We start from the raw sequence: 20,015 nt of genomic DNA, 5'->3' as shown, positions 1-20,015 counted from the left end.
TGGCCCGGTCTCCACAGTTAGGTTAGATTGGTTAGGTTAGGTTAGACTGGTTAGGTTAGGTTCGGTTGGTTACGTTAGGTTAGACTGGTTAGGTTAGGTTCAGTTGGTTAGGTTAGGTGAGGCGGGAAAGCGGCGTGGGACAGGCTGCGGTCTCTTGACACCCATTGGAGAGACTGGAGGCCGCCCGCCGACAGGAAGTCCCGCCCCGGAAGTGACGCTGCGCTTTCTGCTTCCATGGCGGCACCCAGGCGACTGTGGCTGGCGCGGCTGCTGGTGGCCCTGCGGGACCTTCCGGTGCGCCGAGCCCTGCACCAGGTGACCCCGCCGCGGGACGTGCTGCTCTTCGAGCACGAGCGGGGCCGCTTTTTCACAGTTCTTGGGCTGTTCTGCGCTGGCCAGGGCGTCTTCTGGGCCTCCCTGGCCGTGGCAGCCTTGGCCCTACCCCCGGTCCCCGTGCAGCCTACGGATGCAGAGGTCCCTGACCGCCGCCGCTTGGACGTGCGCGCTGCGCTCTGGCGCTACGGCCTGGCGGTCGGCTGCGGCGCCATCGGTAAGGCGTGGGCTGTCTTCCCACCAAGGGGATTTGTGGTGGCTGGGCGCGACCCCCCCTGCTTAGGCCAAGAGAGTGACGGGCCCCTGCCAGGGTGAGCAGGAGGGGTGGGCAGCCCCCCGCCCTCCCCCCCCCCCCCGAAGTGAGGGACACTGGAGATGGAAGTCCCAAGCTCCAAGCCCTCTGACGGGCCTAGGCTGTCTGCCACTCACTGTGCGACCTTGAGCAAGTTACTTCAGCCCTGGGCCTGTTTTCTCGTCATTAGAGTGGGGTCGGACATCTTTTAAGGTTGCTGGGAAGAATGAGTAACAAGGATCTGGGGTGTAAGAGCAGCTCAGTAAATGTCACTACCATCACAATCATTTCTTTTATTCAGGGGGCACTAGGAGGGTGCTGCTTAGCTCGCCAGTGAAAACCCCTCACCCCAATCTGCTCTTCCCTGCAGGTACCCTGGTACTTGCTGCTGGTCTTCTTTTCTCCCTCCGTTCTGTGCGTTCAGTGATGCTACAGGCTGGAGGGAAGCAGGTGACCCTCACCACTCATGCCCCCTTTGGCTTGGGTGCTCAATTCACTGTTCCCTTGAACCAAGTATCCTGCATGGCCCACCGGGGTGAAGTCCCTGCCATGCTGCCTCTAAAAGTCAAAGGCCGACGTTTCTACTTCCTCTTGGACAAGGCTGGACATTTCCCCAACACAAAACTCTTTGACAACACTGTGGGTGCCTACCGTAGCTTGTAAAAAAACCACCTCTGGACACTCACCCCTCCCAGAGGGGAATAAAAATTGAACCTTAAGGCCCTTGGCCAGTGTGGCCCAGTTGGTTGGAGCGTTGTCCTGTACTCCAGAAGGTCGCAGGCTCCATTCCCAGTCAGGACACATGAACAGGCAGTGGGCTCGGTTCCATCCCCCATTGGGGTGAATACCGGAGGCAACTGATGTATCTCTTCCTCACCCTTTCTAAAATCAATAAAAACATCCTCAGGTGAGAATTAAAAAGCAAAACTGATCTTAGGGATGGGGTGACAACCAGAGTAATATAAGGGGGCCCAAGATTCATGACAGCAAATAAAAGCAGTCATTCCAAGGACAGGCACCTGAATGACCTCTACTTTTTTTTTTTTGAGGGAGAGAGAATTGAAACATCAAGGATGGGTCATTATTTACTGGCTGCCTCCTGCATGCCTGACTAGTGGTTAAGCCCACAACCCGAGCATGTGCCCTGACCGGGAATCCAACCACAATCTCCTGGATCCTAGGTCAATGCTCAACTTCTGTACTAAGCCACGCCCAGCCAGGCTACATTTTGATCTATTATTTAGCCTTTACTCTCTCCTCCCACCCACCTAACACTAAGAACTCAGTACCAAGATGAAGGAAGAAAGTAATGTAATATTTTGGTACAAAAAGCTGTAAGAAGAGAGGTGGAGGGTGCCTGTCATGTTTCCCTCTTGGAGGGAGAACAGGCTCTCAGCATAAACAGGCTGAGTGGCGGCAAGAGGGTTAGAGGCACTTGGGCAGGGAGTCACTGGCTGCAGGAAGCACTCTGGTTACTCTTCAAGAATGGGAAAGGCGTGGCCCAACTAGAACATCTGTTTCAGAGCTCCATTCAGGGTCTCCCCTCTCCAGAAGCCGGTATGGGGTGGCTTCAGACTTCAACTGCACAACCTGAAGCACCAGGACCACACACCACAATACCAGATTGACCCAAGAAGAATTCTGTGGGAGACAGGAACAGGAGTGTGAGGAGTGCAGTCATCTCAATCCAGTTCCACCCGCACACCACTCAACTTTGCTACAGGCTGACAAGCCCTTCAGCTCCTCTCAGCCTCTCGCTGGCCAGTACCCTTAAAACTACAGATGTTTCTATGAATCTGTATTCCTGGATCTCCACTCAGACTTTCATATCCCAGGGCCTCACTTCAGCATTGTGTAGATTGGAGTAAAAATGCAAAGCGGTTCCAGGGGGTGTCCATGGAATTTTCTGAGCTTCAGAGCAGCTGTGAGGTCAAAAAGACAGTTGTGAGAAAGGGGTGATGTAACCCAAACACTCTTGTGCCTGAGTGCCCTTTGAGATGAAAACAATTGATGGGGATAAAAGGAGTTATTGGTCCCCATCTGCAGGGGGAAGTTAGCCCTGTGGGGTCAGGGTTCCACCCTTTCCCATTACCTAATTGTAGTGTTCTGAGAGATGATGGAGTTGCAGAGAGAACTGGTGCCAAATCGAAGGACACAGGCGGACACTAAGACCAGGAAGATGGCTATACCTGAGATAGCCAGTGCAATGCGGAGCCCTATCCGGCCTCTATGAGGAGGGAGAAAACAAGCCTTGTGATTGCCGTGGGACTCCTCCCACCTTGGCCCCTAACCCTTGGAATGGGGCAGTCACCTTTGGGAGTCCTCGATGCAGCTGCTGTAGACCCAGAAGAGCAGAAGCAGGAGACAGTAGAGGGCCAGGAGGCCAGAGGCCCCAGCCACAAAGTAGCAGAGGGAGGGGGCTGAGCCTCGGGATAAGGCCAGGGAGGAGCGATTCAGGGCGGCCACACCATACAGGGGACAGCTGCCACTGAAGGAGCCCTGTGGAGAGAAGCTGCTCAGTCCTAGATTTTAGGTTAGTGCCTGTGGATGCGGGTTCACGGCAGGTGTTAGGGATAATCTAGGCCAGGGGCACATTAGGAAGTTATCTGCAGTCAGTTCCTGCTTCTGGACCACTAGAGGGCCTGCTGGGGAAATCAAACCTGCATGGCTAGAAAGATCGGAAATAGGCAGTGGTTATAAAACTGAACTTAAGAGATACCTCACAAGTTCTGGTCTCCCCTCTGTGCAGAAATCCTAGAGTAAAACCAGAACTTGTGTGATCTAAAACTATCTCTGAAGTTTTCTAACTTGAAACTAGTGCCTACTTTTTAGGGGTTAAATGAGCCTGTTTGTTAACGAGGCTGGGGTAAACACTCAGTGTAAACCACTGGCTTCTGTTTTACGTAAGCATTTCCTACATCACGTGTCATTTACCACACAGTGTTTGCAATCATGTGGTAACTCGTTCATTCCACGACTCTATGCTCCACTACTCCACTAGCTCAGCACAATCGGGTCTGATTTGAGGAGGGCGGCAGGGCCTTGGAGACTTGTTTCAGAACCAGGGCAAGGTTATGCAGCAGGAGCCACCAGGTCGGGCTGTCTGGTGCTGCAAGACGCTCCTGGAGACGTGTCCCTCCAACGAAAGAATAACTGATCTGGGAGGAGTCGCAGAGTGCGTTTAGCGCCGATACATCGCCGCCGCCGCCTCAGCCCCGCGCCCGCCGCGCCAGCCCCGCCCGAGCAGCGGCGCCGGGCCGACTTCAGCAGCCGGCTCCGAGCTGGGAGCGGCCCGCCCCCCGCCTACCCGGCCGACCCCACGGCGGCCCGCCCCGCAGCCGCACCTGGGTCCGGGTCAGCGTCGCGGCCGCCAAGGCCCCGCACAGAAAGGCGGCGGCGAACAGCACGAGCTCGACGCGCTGCAGGCAGGGCAGCGCCATGGCTCCCCGGCCTCCAGGAAGCGCGGCCGCGGGAGCAACCGCCCAAGCCCCGCCTCATCCGGCGCGACCACGAGCGCGGAGACGTCCGTGCGGGGCGCGGGTGCGGGGTTTATTTAAGGGGGGGCGCGCCGCCTCAGAGCGGCAGGTACAGCGAGTAGTCCGAGAGCGCCCAGCGGCGGGCCGGGCGGCCGGTGCGGCCGATCATGGGCAGCTTCTGCACGTAGCGGGAGGCCGGGCTGGGCCCGTAGGGCGCGGGGAAGGCGGTCTGGAAGAGGCGCCCGCGGCACCGCCTCCCGGCCTGCCGCCCGGCGATGATGAAACGGAAGTGCGGGGCGCCGCGCGGGGCGAAACGGCTCTTCTGGAAGACGTCGCGGGTGCCGGCGCCCGGGCCCTGCTGCCGGGGCGTCCCCCGCGCCCGGTGCATGCGCGGCAGCGGCCTGTTGTCGGCGGCGGCGGGCGCGGAGGCCGATGGGGGGCCGCTGCCCCGGGGGCTCTCGTCGCCCTGCGGGCTGACCATGGCGTTGGCCGTCAGCTGCGGCATCTTCCGCACCGAGTCTGGGGCCGCGGCCGGCTCCTTCTTGTCCCCGGGCGGCCGGGGCGTCGTGGGCGCGGGCTGACCCGTGCCGAAGCGGGTGGCCAAGCTGTCACCGAAGAAGGCGTAGAGCTCCCGGTAGACGTCCGCTAGGGTCACCGAAGGGGAAGGTTCCGACGGCCCCGCGCCTCCTGGCGGCAACGGGAGGCCAGCCCCGAAGCCGGGCTCCGCGCTGCCCGCGGAAGGAGACTCCTGCAGGACGAGGCTGTCCCAGGGCAGGTCATCCGAGCGCCGGCAGCCCCTGCCGCCCGGGCCACCCTTGGGCTCTGCCGCCTGGGCCTTCATCTTCAGCAGCCGCTCCACAGCCACCTGTAGGAGCGCACGGATCAGGATACAAGAGCGAGGAGGAACCTGGCCCACCAAGTATTCCCAAGTAAGCCTGCTGAGCTCGTGCATGGAGGGGCGGCACTCACCAGAATGGCTCCATAGACTTTGTGCCCATCCGCCTTAACCTGGGCATTAGATACTGAGTAGTCATCCAGCACAGCTTGCAGATTTGTCCAGTAGGTGGACAGGTGTGGGTACAGGACTCGTTCTACTGCCTGGAAGGGAGAGAAAGGGATGCAGTGAGGGCCTCTTTATTGCTTACTGTCTCTCAAGTACCCTTTCCCATGAAAGGCCTACTTTTCTCTCTGATACTGGATAGGGCTCAATCCTGCTAAATTCCCTGCTTGGCACATTCAGCCAACATTTATTTGGAATCTATTGTATGCCCAGGCCTTCACTAAGCACTGGGAATACAGATGGGGACAAAGACAGACAAATAATAGAAAGTGACCCACTGTAAGTGGCATGTGCCGTATCACTGAGGTAAGGGCTAAGACGGTAGAAGTGATGCTCAATGCTAACAACAGTTTACTTTGCCAACTGCTACCCTGCACAATCAATAGGCAAGGACTGTCCTCACCTAGATATAAACCGGGACTCGGTTCAAGTTCAAATGACAAAAACAATAGATCAGAGCCCTGGACTCTGTTAATATAATTTTAAATCCTGGGGTTAATTTGGGGAAAGCAATTAAGACTTCACAGAGGAGGTTAGGTTTTTGTTGGACTTTGATGGATAAGAGCCTTTGGTTAGTTATCCATAGCCTGAGGATTTGAAAATGCTGACAAAACTGACAAGTTCCTAGAAAAATACGACTTGCTGTAGACTCAAGATACATGAAAGCTTAAATAATTCTATAACTATGGTAGTTAAAAATCTAACCACAAATAAAACACCATGCCAAAATTTACAAAGTCTACAGACATTCAAGGAAGAGCACCTCAATTTTATTAAACCAAAAATAAAAAAGAAACACTGCCCCCATGCTATAAAGCCAATATAACCTGACCCTAAAACCAAACAAGGACAGCATATGAGAGAAAACATGATTAATTTCACTCATGAATATAAATAAGTCCTTTAAAATTTTAGTAAACACATCAGTATATAGAAAATGCATTACATTTCAATAAACTTTTGGACCTTTTTAAAGACTATACCATGACCACAGTGAGTTTATCCTAGAAACGTAAAGATGGTTTACTATTAGAAAATCTCAGCCCCGCCTGGCACTCCATGGCAGCCACTGAGCAGATTGGACTCCTCTCATGTGGGCACTGCAACCGTGTCTGACAAACCCGACATGGCTGAGATTGAGAAATTCGATTAAGTGGAAATTGAAGACAAATGCAAGAGAAAAATCCACTGCTTTCAAAAGAAAAGAACTACTGACAACAAAGGCTGCACCTGCCTCTCCCATCTGCCTGTCTGGCTGGCAGGGAAGGAAAAGAACTTGCATGTTGGTGAAGGAAGAAGCTGGATAAGACGACAGTGAAATTTAGAGTAAAACCAAGCTGGTCCAAGGTGTCCTGCAGGCTATAAAATGCAGTTTACTCAGAGTGCCTTTTTGTTGTTGTTCAAATGATTTTAATTATTGGAATGCACAATTTTTAAATATGCAAGTAAAATTTTAAAATGGGGGAGGTCACACCTCTATCTACAATTAATCACATTAAGATAAAGCAGAAAACCCAATTAATGATAAAAATAAGAATATAACTTTCTTAATCTAAGAAAGGTTGTCTATAAACACACAAAGTAAACATCAGCCTAAATTGGAAAGGTTATTAGCACTTATTTTAAAACTGGAAATGAGACAAAGTTGCCCATTATCTTTGGTAAAATGGTAGTAGTGGTCCTAGCAATGAAATAATAAAAGAAATTAAAGGCATTAGGTTTAGAAAAGATGAAATAAAGCTCTCATTATTTGCACATACGATCTACATTCAAAACCCCAAAGAACCCACAGACAAATAGTTTAGTAAAGTAGCTGAATCAATACACAAGTCAATTGTTTCTACACACCAATAAGAAATACCATGAAAAGAAGACACCATTACAATAGCATCAAAGAATAGCAAGGCCTGGCTGGTGTGGCTCAGCGACTGAGCATCGACCTAGGATCCAGGAGATCATGGTTTGATTCCCGGTCAGGGCACATGCCCGGGTTGTGGACTCAATCCCCAGTTGGGGGCATGCAGGAGGCAGGCAATCAATAACTCTCTCATCATTGATGTTTCTATCTCTCTCCCCCTCTCCCTTCCCCTCTCTGAAATCAATAAAGACATATTAAGAAAAAAAAAAAAATAGCAGGAATCTAGGACTAAATTGAACAAAGTATATATAAGTTCTCTTCAGGGAAAATTATAAAAGGATCTTGAAAGAATGAAAGACCTAAAAAAGGGAGATGTGACATATTTGTGGACAGAAGGAATTAATACCATTAATGATGTCAATTCTCTCCAAAGCTGATCGATCTAACAGATTCAGTGTAATTCCAGTAAAAATCTCAATAGCAGCAAAAAGAATTTATTCCAGGTAGGCAACAGTGGTTCATCAGAAAAACTCATTCATATAACCTGTCTAATTATCAGAACGAAGGTGAATAATCATTTGATACTCTCTACAGATGCTAAAAAGGTATTGACAACCTCGATTATCTATTCCTGTTTAAAATATACTCAGTACAAGAGGAATTGGACAGTTCCTTAACATGATAAAAAAGAATGGGCAGGAATTTATGAAATGGTATATTAATATCTGCCATGCTGGACTTTTGAAAGGATAAGACTTTATATACAGCAAGTCAATTAACCAATATCACCCCAATAAATTCATAAATAAATAAATAAGCCCTAGCCCACCAGTGTGGCTCAGTTGGTTGGAATGTTGTCCTGTACATGGAAAGGCCATGGGTTCAATTCCCAGTCAGAGCGTATACCTAGGTTCCAGGCTCAATCCCCAGTCAGGGAGTGTACGGGAGGCAACCAATCAATGTTTCTCTCTCTCCCTTCCCCTCTCTCTAAAAATCAACGAAAATGCCCTCAAGTGAGGATTTTTTAAAAATGTATTGAAAAAAAAACTTACAAATAGGAAAAAAATAGAAGTATCTAATAAACTGGGACATAAGCATAAAAAAGAAAGAAAAAGGCTATCACTGAGACTGGCCTAAGGCAAGAACTCAGTACACAGCAGCAGCAAGCATATGCCATTTTTATGGTAAGACACACATATACTATTGTCCTGATTACAAATGGGAGCTCTTAATGGCTCTGTGAGCCAGGCCAGGGTCCTCACCTTCCAGCCAAGGGCATGAAGCCCCACCACAGCCCCATAGTGAGAGCAGAGAGGCCGCACAGGGTCTGCCAAGACCTTCTGAAGCGAGAGCAGGATCTGCTGGTAGAGGCCACTTACAAGGTCCCCATGAGTCCTGTGGGAGCAACATGCAGTGAGAGGGGACGAGGCACAGTGCTGCCCAATATGATTCAAGTCAGCACACAGCAAATACCACTGGTATGGCACCGGGGTAAGTGCATGAGGTGGCTAGGGGTGACTGGCCCGGGACATGAAGGTTGGAGACCAAACCCTTGGTGTTATTTGTCATCCATCTGTAGCATCCCAGTACACTGACTGGGAAGCTCTAAGGGAAGAGGCTTCCGACCTCTCAAGATATGGCCTCGAAGCCAGAATTTTAACCCCATCTCCCTTCCCCACCCAACCCACTCAGCTCTGCAGCTGCCCCACCCTTTGTTCAGCTCTAGGCCCCAGAAGATGTGGCTACCAAAAGATGTGGCTGAGAAGGAGGGCAGCACCATCCCGCAGAGTCCAGTGGTCATTCAGGGGGTTGATGGAGGCAGCCAGGGGCTCCAGGACGCAGTAGAGGACACTGCCCACCAGAGAGCGGACATAGGGCCCCAGGCAGAGGTGTGGGTTCCGAACCAGGCTCCGTGCCACTTGCAAGAGCCGATGCAGCTGCTCCAAATCATGGCTTACAGATTTCACCTGTTGGTAGAAGAGGGTACCTTAGGGGGACACAAGGGTGCACAGGAGCCTGCCATTCTGATGGCACTTTCCATGAGCCCTACGTGCTGTTGGGTCTCCTCCACACAAAACATTCTCCCCTGCCTAAGCCTGGTCACTTACCCCACTGACCACATAAACAAAGTAAGGCAGGAGTGCTGCGATCTTGGAGTTGGTCTGCAGGTCCTGGAGAGCAATCTGAAAAGGAAGGGGCCACACTGCACTGGATCCACCAGCCCCAGGTAGACATCGACTGTTTTTTTAAAGTACAGTTTAGCACTTGTGTATTCAACTTTTACATGTCTTACTCTTTGATTCAGCAATTCAACTTCTATAAATTTAACCCACTATAAAAGATACCCACTCACACACATACCCACACACAGCACTGTATGTAATAATAAAAAGTTGAACACAACCTAAATGCCTAACATAATTTTTTCATTTCATTTCAATTAAATTAATTGGGGTGACACTGGTTAATAAAAATTATATAGGTTTCAAGTGTATAATCCTATGATATATCATCTATGATCCATTGTGTGCCCACCACCCAAAATCAAATCTAATATATTTTTAACTGAGAAAAGCAGTTATTCTAAAACCAGGTGTTTTGCTAATACCACTTTGGTTTATACTAGAGCAATAATTGCTTATTCATAGAAAAAAGGGTGAGGGTGGTTCTATAGGAGGCTTTCTACTTTGCACGTTTTTATATTACAGTACTTCTGTAATAAACATGCTGGCATTACTTTTGTAAGCAGAAAAAATATATTAGAGTAAGTACATGAGTAAAATCATCTTAGCCCAGCACCTCCGCCACCTGGGCCCTCCAAACGCCTCTGGATAAAGACCCAAAGCTTAACCTCTGTGAAAGCAGACAACAGGCTAGTGAGGAAGGCACTCAGCTCCCAGGACCCCAGCCAGCCCCTGCCCTGTGCCCGGGGAACAGGAGCCAAGCTTCTAAGGCAGGAATGTATGGTAGCAACATCCTTAATTTTCAAGGGAAAAACAACAGCAGCTAGACATGTGAAGACGTGGAGGCTGTAAAACCCTAAAACAGAGGCCACATGGTTGAGCAGACCACCAAACTAGCCCTCATCTGACTAGACAGAAGAGGACTGGCAAGGGCACTTCTCAGCAGGGCCTTGGGAGCCCCAGAGGCTAAAGCAGCAGGCACTGGAATGAGGCCTGGGGACTCAAGAACCAGAAAGCAGGTCTCAAGCAGGCCTGCCCACGCCAACCTGGCTCCCTCTACTTCCTCTTCTCCCCACATCAAGTCCAGGCAAAGGGAAGTTGCAATGTCGATGCTCCTCTTAGCCCCAGGCCAACAGACACTCCGAGAGTGGGCTCTGGAACTGAGGTGTGGGGGGCTCCCAAAGGGCCCTGCTGAGCTGCGCATCTCCCTGGGAAGCAGGGTTTCTGCCTGAGCAGGAAGGGGAGTCAGCACTGGAGGAAGACCAGCCTCAGAGCGCACACCCCCCGCCCCCGAGAACAGTGTGGAGAGGACAGGAAGTAGCACCTGAAAGAATCTCGTGAGAATTTGAAAGCTGGACTTTTGTGTCCCAAATTGGGGCCCAGTCACTCACCTTCATCAGCTGTGGATCGTCCCCCAGTACAGCCCGAGTCACTTGCTGGTAGTACTTGAGAAGGTCATCGGTCAGTGAAGACACAGCGCTGGGCACTGTGAGACAATGGGCAGGAGGTGGGCAGGGTAGAGAGCCCAGCCCTCCCCGACAACCACCATCCCCACACGCCCCCAAGGAGCCTGTTCAGGCAGGACTTCCAGAGCACAGAGCCACCAGCCCTCTGAGCGGCCTGACCTTGCAAGCTCTCCACACCTCTGTGCTTGTACGCTGCCTCCCACCGGTCCTCTACCAGACCCTGGGAGTAAGGCACACCCCCTCAGGGACCCCAGCAGGCTGCCCAGACTTCCGAGCCAACATCCAACACATGGCATCATGATTTGTTTGAGGTCTGTGCTCCTATCTCCAGTTATGAGCCCTCTGGGCAGGGACCAGTGCCCACTCAGAACAGGGTGTTGATATACTCGTTGGATGAAGGCTCGGGTGTAGAGGCACCAGCTGCTAAGGAAGGAAGCTTCAACCAGGGGGCCCGTTCCCCACAGTACGCCTTACCCGATCCTTGAGGTGCCAGGTTCCCTTTGCCATCTAGGTAGGAGACATGAACTAGAACCAGAGCAAAGAGACGGCTTAGCCTGGGGTTTTGCCCCTTGTCGCACCACACACCCCTCTGAGTTGTGCCCCATCCACCAGCCAGCCCATCACCACTCCTCTGACAACCTAGCTTTTGTCCCCACCCTATGATGGACTCCAGCATTTACCTCTCACAGCCGTCTCGGGACAGCCTTTGGGGATGTTGGTGGCCAGGGCCAGCTCCACCAGGTTCACCTCTCGGTCTTCAGGAAAGTAGAGCTCACCCTCCCTGGCGGGGCGCAGAGGCAGCACCTCCTGGGATCCATAACCACACACAGCCTGAGCAAAGAGAGATTGGAGAGCCAGCTGAATCCGGGGGGGGGGGTGCCCTCCCAACCAGGGCAGGGAGCTTCATCTGTGGGAAGTCCAGAAGCCCTGAGAAAAGGGGGGATGCCTGGGGCTTTAGGCCCACAGCTGGGAACTTGGCTGAAGCATCCAGTTTCACTGGGTCAAGATGCAGAACATGTTCTTCCTCCCAGATCCATAGGGGCTCTGAGTCCCACCCCATAGGCTACTGGGTGATCCTCCTCACACTCACCTAACTTTGAAAACACTACTAAACATGACCTGGCCCAGAACAACTATGCAGGACATTCTAACACCGATGCTGCTCTCAGGCTCCTCCCTCGCCCAGGATGCCCTCTCTTTCCCCCCAGCATAGTCTAACCCAGCCTTCCTTCAAGGCCCAGTTCAAGTCCCGTTACTTCCAAGAAGCCCTCCCTGACCTCCTGCCCCCCGTGGTCCCCTCTCCCTCTTTTCTGAACTCATAGACCTTAGGGGCCTGAGCCCAGCCCCTACCCTGTGGTTGTGCGAGCTTTCCTCGTGTGTGCCGTTGTCTTCATGTCTTGCTGCACTGCTAGCTAGCCCTGAGCTTGGCACGGAGGTTGGGTCATGCCAGCTGAGCCCTCTGCAACCTGCACCCCACTCACCTCCACGCTGCTCCATCTGAGGGCCCTGTTGAAATCTTCCACAGTCAGCTTCCGCCTTTTGGTGTGTTTCATGAACTGAGAGCTATTCTGGGAGGGAAGAAACAGAGTCAGGGGACAGGGGGCAGGGTGTGCAGGGCCCCCAGTGAGAGGCAGCCTGGGGAGGAGGCACAAGTGACACCAGACCAGCAATCAGAACACCTGCATTCCAGCTCCGCTCTTACGCAGACAACACCCAATGTCACAGTCCCTCTCTGGGCCTTGGTTTCTCACACACAGGATGTGAATGTGAACCCACCTGGGCTCCCGGTGGGGCTGTTGTGAGGAACACATGAGAAGATGGCCAGCAAGTGCTTTGTGTGCCAGAAGCCTAGTTGGTTAGAAGCGAAGCCCCAGCACCACCTCCACTGTATTCCCTCAAAGCACGGAGTAGGTGCCTGATACGTCTGGTGAATAAACCCCTGTGGGAAGGGGTAGCCAAGGAAAGCTGGGGGACACTGGGAGCGAGGGTTCGTACCTGGGTGGCCTCTCTGAGACGGTAGCACACATCCTCTGCGAGCAGGGCCGCCACCTCATCGCTCAGCTCCAGGCCCGTGCTCTCTGCCATAAGTCGGACTGACTCCCGAGGGATCTCCACAAACCGCCGCTCTTCTCGTTCTGACATGGCCCCGGTAGAGCTGGGAGTGGGGAGGGAAGGTTTAAAAAGCCACCTAACCCCCTGAGAGCCCAGGAGCCTGACTCAAGCCCCTCTCAACCAGCCTTGCAGCTCCTGCTCCAGAATCCCCAGCATACGGGTGAGGAAACTGTGAGACTTAGAACAAGACTTCCGCTGGGCCAGAAGGCAGACAACAGTGATGCCTGAGCCAGTGCCTGGCCTTGGGATCCACAGAACTGGGTCCCAGCCCTGCCCTACCACTTCCTACATGAATTTGGCCAAGACCTTCATCAGTCTAAACAGCTGGTGTCCTAAATTGTAAATCAAGGTAATAATCCTTGCCCTCCTCAACCCACAGGGTTGCTATGAGAATAGAATGAGATGATGTATGAGAAAGTCAGGAACCAGTACACTACACAAATGGAAGACATTACCACTGTTCATTACAAACAAAAACTTCCTGCCTTCTTCCTTCTGATTCTTGCTACAAGCACTATCTACTAAATCTTGATGAAAACACTACTTTACCTGACATTCCCTTGCTCAAGTCTTTAATACTTCCCCACTGCTTATAAAAGGACAGCCCAAACTCCCCAACGTTACATTCTGCTTTTGGTCCCGAATCGCCCCAGTTCAAGCTGATCCCTCCTCCCAGTAAAGTCAGGCCTGGTATCTTCCAGCCTGCCTATGTCCCATCACCAGTGCCCAGGCTGGTCTGTCGCCCCGTCTACTCCAAAGCCCCTACACCTTCCTCTTTGCTAAGGTAAATCCAGACTCTCCTTTGAGGTCTTCCTGCCCCATATGCCATCTGGGACTGTCAGGCTTTTTATAGTTAGGTTTCTGCCCATGTGTCTGGTCTTCCTCAATTTGGCTGTGAGGCCTAAAAGTACAAACCTGCTCCTCCATTCACAGGATATAGTAAAATGAGAACTCAACAAAAAAACTGCAGCTGGGCCCCGCCGGCGTGGCTCAGCGGTTGAGCATCGACCTAGGATCCAGGAGATCAAGGTTTGATTCCCAGTCAGGGCACATGCCCAGGTTGCGGGCTCGATCCCCAGCTGGGGGCGTGCAGGAGGCAGCCGATCAATGACTCTCTCAACATTGATGTTTCTATCTCTCTCTCCCTCTCCCTTCCTCTCTCTGAAATCAATAAAGATATATTTTTTAAAAAAAACAACAAAAAAACCAGCAGCTGTGACTGACTCCAACAATACACAACACGATTAGAAGTAAGGTGCCCATGGACCAAAGTGAGGCATCAGCCCCACGGGAAGCAATGCTGAGTTCCATGGAGACCCACCCAGGTACTGCCCCGCTTCTTCTCTCTGGTAAAATTCACTGGGTCAGCATGGCCTCCAGGTCCCTAAATCCAATGGGCACCCTACCTGGCCTCCCCACAACATTTCTTCCAATGGCTCCCCATTGCCTTTGGAACAAATAACAAACCTATACCATGGCTCCAAGGCCCTGCATGTGCACCTACTTCGGCTACACCTCTTCCCACTCTCTCTCATGTTCTGTATTCCTGCCCATGGCCTCTTAGTTTCCTCAAAAACACCTTATTTTAGGATGACCACACACTGTTTCCCCTTTGAAAGGCTCTCCTCCACCTCCTCTGGCCACTTCCCCATCCCTTTGTCTAGTAATGCCTAGCTACTTCAGATCGCAATTCAAATGTCACTAGCTCAGGGAAGTCTTCTCAGACCCCCACAATGTCCCAGTACTTTGCCTTCAAAGTAGTTGTGTAACTTTTTGATTAACACCTACCTCCCCACTAGATTGTAAGCTCCGTGCCAGCAAGGATCATGCTTGTTTGCTCACCTTTGCATCCCCAGCGTCGAGCACGGTGTCAGCACATAATACGCCCTCAATAAACACTCGCTGAAAAAGTGAATAAAGAATAGCTATTCTTCTAAGCACATGCCATGCCTGAGGCACTGAGCTAAGTGTTTATAGGCTTATGCCTCATTTACCCCCGTTAACAATGAGATGGGTATTATGTAAGTATCGTGTCTATGCCACAGCCCAGGAAATCAAAGCTCAGCTCAGAGAGGTAAATGTTAAATGACTTGTCCAAGATCACCCAGCGAGCACCGCGTACGGAGCGCGGACTTAAACTCTTGCTCCCAATCATCAGGAGTGGCCGGCTGTGTGGGAAACAAGGCCTGGATTCCCAGCGCCAAGACCTGGCGTTGGAAGCCCACCAATGGACGGTCAAGTTGGTTTCCCCACCTGTACAATGGGAGCATGAAGCCTGCCCGAGAAGGCGCGGAGGGGGTTTCCCTATTATGTGCCCACATCAAGACCCACAAAGTCGGGCCTCGGACCAAGATCCCTGGCTCCTCAACCTCCCCTCAGCATCCTCAGCCGCTAGCCAGACAGGTGGGGAGGCGTGGGAACTGACCTCTACCGGCCTCGGCGCGGCGCATCCTGCCACCCAGCTCTGCGCATCACAGATCCTCAGGCGGCGGGGTGCGGTGCGGTGCAGGAGGTCAAGGGTTACCGAACTTGAGTCACGTGGTCAGCGAGAGGCGGGCCCCAGCGAGGCGGGCTCTCAGGCGGGTTCGAGTGCTCAGGCCCGGGAGTCCTTGGGCCCTGAAGGGCCTGCTCACCTGAGGGCTCCGGCAGGCGAAGGTGACGGCGGCGACAGCGACAGCAGCGGCTCCCTCTCAGCCCGCTCCACTTATTCCCTCTCTCAGCTATCGGCCCGCACTCCACGAGCACAGCCTATGGGCGAGCACCTTGCGAAGTTCCCGCCCTCCAGGAGCCTTCCAGCACTGTGATTGGTCACTGTGAAACACCGGCGCAGGGGGGTCACGTGACGCTAAAGAGTCTCCTTTCTTAAAGCAACAGCTCTTCGGAGTTTGGGGAGTAGGTGTGTAGGGTTTTGTATACGGTTGTTTGTTTTTAAATATATCTTTATTGATTTCAGAGAGGAAGGGAGAGGGGGGAAAGTGAGTTGGAACATAAATGATGAGAGTCATTAGTGATTGGCTGCCTGCTGCACCCCCGGACCGAGGATCCAGCTGGAAACCTGGGCGTGGGCCCCTACGGGGAATCCAACCGCGATCTCCTGGATCCTAGGTGACGCTCAACCGCTGAGCCCCTGCCGGGCTGGTGTACATTTTAATAAGCACGTTCTCAAGGAAAGCGTCCCCATTCCCTTGTCCTTGTCTGCTTCTGAGTTTCCAAGCACTTGCATTTATGCGACTGTAGCAAAGCTTTAGACTGGTGTCTGGCTTAGTTTTCCTGCCCGCTTGGTGGAGCTCAACTTACCTCTCCAGCGTCGCCTGCCACTTACCCTTCCTGAACCAATAGATGAGGCTCCCGGTAGGTATTCTCTGAGGCCAGAAGGGTCACCTGACTGGGCCAAACCCACGTGCAAGCTCCAGACTCCAGGGCTGTGCTCATCCTGGCACCGTGCCTCGAATCTTCCCCATTCCCATCGAATAAGCCAAATGTAAGCCCTCACCTACCTCTCAGACCTGGACCGCGTTCCACGCACACATTTCCCCAAACTTGGGCAATTTTCAATTGAGAAGCAAGTGGGCTTCTTGAATAAATGATGGTATTTGGAGTCAGACCAGCCTGGGTTCAAATTCTAACACTGCTTTTGGGCAAATTACTTAATCACACTTCCCCCCCATCTACAAAATGGATAATAATACCCGCTCAGAGTTACTCTAGATTAAGTGAGATGTTTGTGAAAGCACTTTGCAGAGTTGGTGGTTGAACCTTCTTTCACTCACACATCATGAGGCAGACATTAAATTAATTCCTTTATGTTCATCCAGATGCAGTAATTTGCCTGGGCAACTTTATACAGCGGAGCTTTCCGCAGGGCAGCACACATGAGGAACATCCTCAGTCTTCCTTCCTCTCAGGGTAGATGCTCCTGCCTCTAGGAAAGATCCTCTGAGATCAGAGGTGGGAAGGCCAGATGGATGTGAGTGGGGTTGCTATGGCAACACCACCTAAGGAGACTGTGACCCTGCTGTTTCCTCCTGTCATATTCAGAAAGGCACTTGAAATAGTTTCAGGACTGTGCTTGAACACTGGAGTGTGTGTCCACCTATGCACAAAGGGAAGGACTGAGGTCCTGAGTCTGATCTCAGCCCAGCGGAATCTGGGCTGCTGGCACATGTCCTTGCTAAGATATCATTGGTCTGGACAGCCATTGGCAACCTTGGAGGCATGAGACAATCAAAGGAGGAAGGCCCAGGGTCCTGTGGGATGTTGTGAAACTCTATGCAAGCTGTCTGGGGCTCACTTGCCCTCAACCTGAGTGGAGGCAGGGGCCAGGGAAAGCAGTAGTTATAGGAAACTGCACTACTCACTAGCTGTGTGACCTAAGGCCTGTTAGTTCATTTCCCTGACCTGTTTATCAAGTGTAAAGTAGGATAACAGAACCTATTTCATGGGTTGTAAAAATTCAGTAATTTGTGTAAAGGTATATAAAGGATTTAGCATGTGACCAGGCAGAAACTCCTGGTACTACTGGCTTGTGATCTAAGACCGTTTTTTTTTCAATCCTCGCCCGAAGATATTTTCCCATTGATTTTCAGAGAGAGTAGGAGGGAGGGAGGAGAGAGGAGAAATGCTCAAATGAGAGACACATCGATTGGCTGCCTCCCACAAAGTCCCTATGGGGCCGGGGATCAAAACTGCAACTGAGGTATGTGCCCTTGACAGAATCAAACCTATAACCCTTTGGTCCGTGGACCAACTGTCTAACCACTAAGCCAAGCAAGCCAGGGCTTTAAGGCCTCTTTAACTGCCCAGCATTAAACCTTAAAAGATCAGAAGGGTCCTAGAGACCATCTCCAAGCCATCTCCACTTAGTCCCTTCCCCACACAGTGCCAGTCTTCTTGGTGGGTGCCACACTCCACATCCTCACCAGCCCCATGTGCTCATGTTCCATGAGCTGCTTCTCTGTCCCTCAGTCTCCTCCTTCTAGGCCTGGTATTACTTCCAGGTTATCCCTGACACAATTTACAGATGGGTGGATCCATTTAGGAACTTGGGAAGAATTTTATTCTCAGCGAGACACAGAGTGTTTAGGTGCTAGAGAAAATTCCTACAACCTGTGTAATCAACTCACAGTATAATGAAGCGGTATCACAACTTTAACACTGTTTCCACTAGAAAATTATTACAGATCCAGCAGATTAACTTTCCTGGATTTAACTAACTTGGAAAAACTGGCACAGTGCTGGGGACTGGAGATATAAAAATGAAAGGGATACATGTGAATCTACAATTATCTCAATATTTGAAACTACATAATTAAAAAATGAAAAGGGAGACAATAACAAAATGTTTTCTGACCCACCACAGAGGCCTGAAAGGAACAGCTTCTAGCAGTCCAGGAGTTGGGAAGGGCCACAGAACCATATTTTTACCATGTTCTGGGCCCCATTCTGGATGCTTCACATCAGGGTATCTGGACCTTGGCACAACTGACATTTGAAGCCAAAGAATTCTTTGTTGTGGAGGGCTGTCCTATGCACTATAGGTAGGACATTTAGCAGCATCCTTGGCCTCTACCCACTAGAAGGCAGTAATCCCCCACCCACTTGCAACATCCAAAAACGTCATTGCCGAACATCCCCTGGGAGCAGAATCACCTCAGATGACAGCCACTGCTTTATATGCATGTGTAATAGTAATTATGATTAAGTTGGATGCCTATCGTGGGCCAGGTTCTACGCCAGCCACTTGCATATATAGTAATTCCTCACTGAATGCCATTGATAGGTTCCGCTACTTTAAGCAAAATGATGTGTAAGGAAATCAATTTTATGGCAGACTGACATAAACAAGAGTTAAGTTGCTAAGGAATCTCATCAATGTTATAATGAAACAACACTGAATGAAACAATGTTGAAAGAAATGCCATTATTCCAGGCCCTGCTGTATGATCTGTGACAGTAGCAGCAACCAACCAGAGGGTGTTATGCCCATTGAACAATGAGGAAACGTAAGCCACGCAGCCAGGGCTGAAGCCAGCCCTGTATCACTCCAAATACCAAGCTTTCTACTCCACAGTTCTGCTTCCCAAGGAAGTCAAGGAAGAGCTGACTGCGATTTGCTAGATCAGTAGGCAGCAAGCAGACAGGCTGAGAAAGCGCACTCCAAGGTAGACAAATAGTATTGCAAAGGCAGAGTGTGAGGGAGGGTTGTGTGTTTAATTTTGTAGTCATTTCATGTATTTTTCTTCTTGTGTTACCCTAAGATTATGAGCCCTGTCACACTTCAGTTTAATGTAGTGATTGCTCAGCACCTAAAGGCCTCTGCTGTTGTCCCCATCCTAGGGAGGGCTGTATTGGGAACCCAGTCTATGTCCTTACTAGCCTTTTGTTCACCTTTCCTCACTTGCTGTCTCTTTTCCCCAGCCATATATATATATATATTTTTTAATCATCACCAGAGGATATTTTTTCCTTTCCTTTTTTTTATGCTCACCCAACGATATTTCTCCATTGCTTTTCAGAGAGAGAAGGGAGGGAGAGACATGGCTGTGAGAGGCACATAAATTGGTTGCCTCCTGCATGTGCCCCGACCAGGGCCAGGGATCAAGCCTGCAGCCCAGGTACATGCCCTTGGCTGGAATCGAACCTGGGACCCTTCAGTTCCCGGGTCAACGCTTCAACCATTGAGCAAAACCGGCCAGGGCTCCCCAGCTATACTATTAGTTCTTTTTAAGCGTGAGAGAAGGGAAAATACTAGGAAACTAGATTGGCACTGAGAATGGCTCCAATGGTAGTATAATTTGCTATAAGACAGATGCAACATTAGTGCCCTCCCTTCAATTAGGTCAACTTTAGACCTTAGCAAAAGGATTAGTCACATCCCCTGGGTGGCTGAGGCTAGTTGAAGCATCAGGCCAAGAAATGAGGGGCTACTGAGCAACGATACCCCAGCCTTTTAAAAAAGAGCTGTTCCCACCCAGCCAGTTTGGCTCAGTGGTTGGAGCATCGGCCCGCAGACTGAAGGGTCCCGGGTTCAATTCTGACCAAGAGCATGTACCTCAGTTGCAGGCTCCATCCCTGGCCCTGGCCAGGGCACGTGTGGGAGGCAACCAATCAATGTGTCTCTCACATCCATGTTTCGATGTTTCTCTCTGTCTCTCCCCCTTCCACTCTCTCTAAAAGCAATGGGAAAAAAATCCTCAGGTGAGGATTAAAAAGAAAGAGCTGTTCCTACCAAAGAG

The 20,015-nt window shown here is 51.2% G+C and overlaps 3 protein-coding genes across 4 annotated transcripts; 1 reads left to right on the top strand and 2 right to left on the bottom strand.

The window, feature by feature from the left end:
• The first annotated feature begins 55 nt into the window (after window positions 1–55).
• On the top strand, window positions 56–2,990 carry TMEM223 (transmembrane protein 223). Its single transcript, XM_016216376.2, has 2 exons — window positions 56–550; window positions 996–2,990. The coding sequence occupies exons 1-2, from the start codon at window positions 235–237 to the stop codon at window positions 1,286–1,288; spliced, it is 609 nt and encodes a 202-aa protein (XP_016071862.2). The 5' UTR covers window positions 56–234; the 3' UTR covers window positions 1,289–2,990.
• Window positions 1,262–4,123, bottom strand: TMEM179B (transmembrane protein 179B). The gene is made up of 5 exons (XM_087821929.1): window positions 3,970–4,123; window positions 2,937–3,124; window positions 2,718–2,852; window positions 2,469–2,547; window positions 1,262–2,266 (listed from the first exon to the last, which is right to left on the bottom strand). Exons 1-5 carry the CDS (start codon window positions 4,063–4,065, stop codon window positions 2,105–2,107), a joined length of 660 nt encoding a protein of 219 aa, XP_087678055.1. The 5' UTR covers window positions 4,066–4,123; the 3' UTR covers window positions 1,262–2,104.
• Window positions 4,124–4,198: 75 nt separating this feature from the next.
• TAF6L (TATA-box binding protein associated factor 6 like) lies at window positions 4,199–15,464 on the bottom strand. Of its 2 annotated transcripts, XM_087821927.1 has the most exons (12): window positions 15,206–15,464; window positions 14,623–14,682; window positions 12,664–12,823; window positions 12,150–12,236; window positions 11,349–11,499; window positions 11,143–11,193; window positions 10,594–10,688; window positions 9,128–9,202; window positions 8,766–8,986; window positions 8,282–8,414; window positions 5,071–5,199; window positions 4,199–4,966 (listed from the first exon to the last, which is right to left on the bottom strand). In XM_087821927.1, the coding sequence occupies exons 2-12, from the start codon at window positions 14,628–14,630 to the stop codon at window positions 4,199–4,201; spliced, it is 1,878 nt and encodes a 625-aa protein (XP_087678053.1). In that variant the 5' UTR covers window positions 14,631–14,682; window positions 15,206–15,464. The 2 variants fall into 2 exon arrangements, with proteins under 2 accessions (XP_087678053.1, XP_016071825.2); XM_016216339.2 differs by lacking the exon at window positions 15,206–15,464 and having other exon boundaries at window positions 14,623–15,037.
• Window positions 15,465–20,015: the final 4,551 nt, after the last annotated feature.

Source organism: Miniopterus natalensis, chromosome 11, assembly GCF_054644295.1.
Source record: "Miniopterus natalensis isolate mMinNat1 chromosome 11, mMinNat1.hap1, whole genome shotgun sequence".
In the NCBI taxonomy this organism is placed as follows: Eukaryota; Metazoa; Chordata; class Mammalia; order Chiroptera; family Miniopteridae; genus Miniopterus; species Miniopterus natalensis.
The sequence above is the reverse complement of the archived record's forward strand: the minus strand, read 5'-3'. Positions and strand labels throughout refer to the sequence as shown.